At 50.3% G+C, this 3,023-nt stretch overlaps 1 protein-coding gene across 1 annotated transcript; it reads right to left on the reverse strand.

Annotated features, from left to right (window-relative positions):
• Positions 1-1,770: 1,770 nt before the first annotated feature.
• Positions 1,771-2,809, reverse strand: LOC124688491 (acidic endochitinase-like). Its single transcript, XM_047222162.1, has one exon. The coding sequence runs from the start codon at positions 2,807-2,809 to the stop codon at positions 1,916-1,918; it is 894 nt and encodes a 297-aa protein (XP_047078118.1). The 3' UTR covers positions 1,771-1,915.
• Positions 2,810-3,023: the final 214 nt, after the last annotated feature.

Raw genomic sequence — 3,023 nt, forward strand, 5'->3', positions numbered from 1 at the left:
TTTTGACCTGAAAATCAATTGGATATTATAAAGGGAAATAAAAAGTTCGAAAAATATAAAAACGAAACAATCTATCTATCTATGTATAGAAGATCAGCTGTATGAAATTTGAGGTCATTTAGAGGAGGTAGAATAAATCACCTTGTTAGAAAAGCTGGTTTCAGTGAGACGAAACGGCATGCGTTTAAGCAAAGTGATTTTTTCGAACATCTCTAAATGATCCCAAATTTGTCATACATGATGCCATACGTGTAAGAACAAGGAACCCTATCTAAAAAGTGTCAAAAAAGTTTTCCCAACCGTATAGCTCTATCAAAAAGAACCTCACCATGGCGCTAGTATAATTTTGGGCTTAGTTACAAACTTTCGTTACCTAACCTTCAACACGAAACTTTTTTCAAATCACTTTTGGCGTACAAGAAACAAATCCCTCCTTGATTCGAGCACCACAGCCTCCAAACTTTGCCGATGCCGATATCGGCATGGTCAGAACGGCTATGCTCGACGCCCTCTGCTAGGTCACCGTCGGGATGCACCCTCAATCCCGTCCCCTCATTCGATCACTGACACACCAGATATACCGCCGAGGCCAATGCCGAACGTACATGCTGATGCCAATGACGAACATGCATCCACGCCGATGTGGGCACGGCCACGCCGCCCTGCTATGCTGGACGCCACAGACCACCGCGAGGTCTTTCCCTTCGCCACCACACTCTTCTAGCACCCATCTATACACGCCGGAAAGGAGAGACACTAGTTTTCTCTACATTGCTCGCGTTCGTGTCGGATCACGGTCAGTCAAAGTTTTGAGGTAGTCGTCGATGTCGTCGACCATTTCTTCTCTTCTTTGCATGGTTAAACGCGTCTAGTTCATATCTATCTAATGCGTCTGGTCTCGCTTCATGCAGTTCTTTGTGGACGTCGATCTCATCTCGGCACCCCGCAGGCCACCTCCTCCGTGCCATCACTGTAGAGCTCCGTTTAAAAATCTATTCCTACCCGTGTATTGCCCCTTGAATCAGCGCCATGGCCCACTTGTCATTCGATATACCGAAGCCCCACTCGTGCGTGTTTTGGTCAGGGATACAACGATGCTTACGGTCAAACAAAGATGGATGGTCTGACGTGTCTTTGCGGGCTCTACGTGGCCCCACTAGTCAGAAGATAACGGTCAACCGTCGGGCAACCGGCCGTTACAGCATCTGTGATGGTTTCAGCCAAGGTCTTGGGGAAAACTGAGGAAAAACTAAGGAGCTGGGGAAAACTGAGCACAACTAAGGAACGGAGGGCACGAAAATAGAAATCCAAGATTATATGTCCCTGCATCAAGTCAAGGTTTATTGATTTAACCGAAAAAATACCAGAATCATTAAGTTACCAGAAGATGACTACCAAATTTCTAGAAAATACTACTTATATTAAAAAGTTCACACATAGATTGTTCTACACCAATTCTGACGCTGGCAAGGCCAGCCGGAGGAGGAGGAGGGGGAGGGGGGACCGATCAATGGAGACGGCGAAGGTGGAGGCGATGCTAGGTTTGGAGGCAGCGGACGAGTGGAGTACACTGGTACGTGTTGGTTATGGAGCTAACTACAGATAACATGCCAATAACTTATAACCTACTATTAAATTTGGCTATTATTTTACTGGCCAACCATGTGAGAGATCTATATGTTTTCATTCAATCTTGTGATCCGGTGTTAAAGGATCCGAACTATGTCAAGAAGAAATGAAATGGCTCTGCAGAGCACACTAGAAGTTGAGTTATTTCAAAGGGACTTCTATTTTATTCGATAGAACTTACATATGTACAGATAAATTATACTCGGTAGCATGTGTCAAACTGTAGCTAGACCAAATGTATGTACAAATCACAACTCATTCATATATACTCACACGGTGGGCAGAATCAGACGTGGTTTTTGATGGCCGAGCTGTAACCATCCTGGTCATCGTAGAACTTGGACCAGAGCATCACTCCGCCGTACTTTGTGGACGCCTTCAACGCCGGGAGCACCTGCGACTCGAGGCTCCCCGTCGGTATGAACCCGCTCCCCGCCGCATCTGGGGCTGCCGGCAAGCCGAGGAAGATGTACGTAGCATTGATCGCCGATGTCCACTGCTTCCAGGAGTTGAGCAGGTTGGCGGTGCTCCCCGGCGTGTACTGGCAAGGCGGGTTGTTGTAGAACTGAACCCAGACGTAGTCGAAGAGGCCGGTGTCCAGGGCCTTGCCGACCGACGCATCCGGGAATGGGCACTGCGGCGCCGCTGACAGGTACACCTTCTTCCCCCCTTTGCCGCTGTAAGACTTCAGGTGCGCCGCGAGGGCGCCGTAGTAGTCTGGGTTACCACTCTCGATGTCGAAGTCGACGCCGTCGAGAACAGCGTCGCCGAGGGGCCTCTTCCCTGAACCGCCGAGGTAGCTGTTCCAGATGTATTGCGCGAGGTCGGCGGCGTCCTGTTCGGAGTTGAGCGTGTACCCTCCGGCGCCTCCGCCGATGGAGAGCATGACCTTGACGCCCTTGGACTGGCAGGAGTGGATGTCGGCGGTGAGGTTGGTGCACGCGTTGGAGTAGGGGTCGCAGTGGCCGGCGAGGTTGAGCTGGGGAGACTGGCCTGATCCGAAGCTGCAGAGGAAGGCGATGTTGACGAAGGCGTAGTTGCCGGTTGCGCAGGTCTCGGCGAGGGTGCCCTCGTTGCCGTTCTGGCCCCAGTAGATAGCAATGCTGCCGCCATTTGCTGAGGAGAAGAGGAAGAGTGCCAAGACGCTGGCGATGATCAAGGAGCTCCGAGGAACGGCCATTGTTGCTAGCTAGAAAGTTCTTGTTATATGCACTGCTTTGGGATGAGATGCTGCTAACTGCATGCACGGTCTGCTTATATAGGAGCACTACCACAGCCTGGCCTTGCAAGAATTGAAGGGATTTAAGGAATGCGTGCCTTGGAGGTAATGTGAATCAACGTCGCTGTTCCACCGTTCTCCACGGAGTTCTGCCCAGCTGGCAGGCCTCTCCTTG

This window comes from Lolium rigidum, chromosome 2 (assembly GCF_022539505.1).
Source record: "Lolium rigidum isolate FL_2022 chromosome 2, APGP_CSIRO_Lrig_0.1, whole genome shotgun sequence".
Taxonomy (NCBI): domain Eukaryota; kingdom Viridiplantae; phylum Streptophyta; class Magnoliopsida; order Poales; family Poaceae; genus Lolium; species Lolium rigidum.

Bases quoted from the DNA above. Each gene is read 5' to 3' on its own strand.
- LOC124688491 (XM_047222162.1), bottom strand. From the start codon at position 2,809: ATGGCCGTTCCTCGGAGCTCCTTGATCATCGCCAGCGTCTTGGCACTC.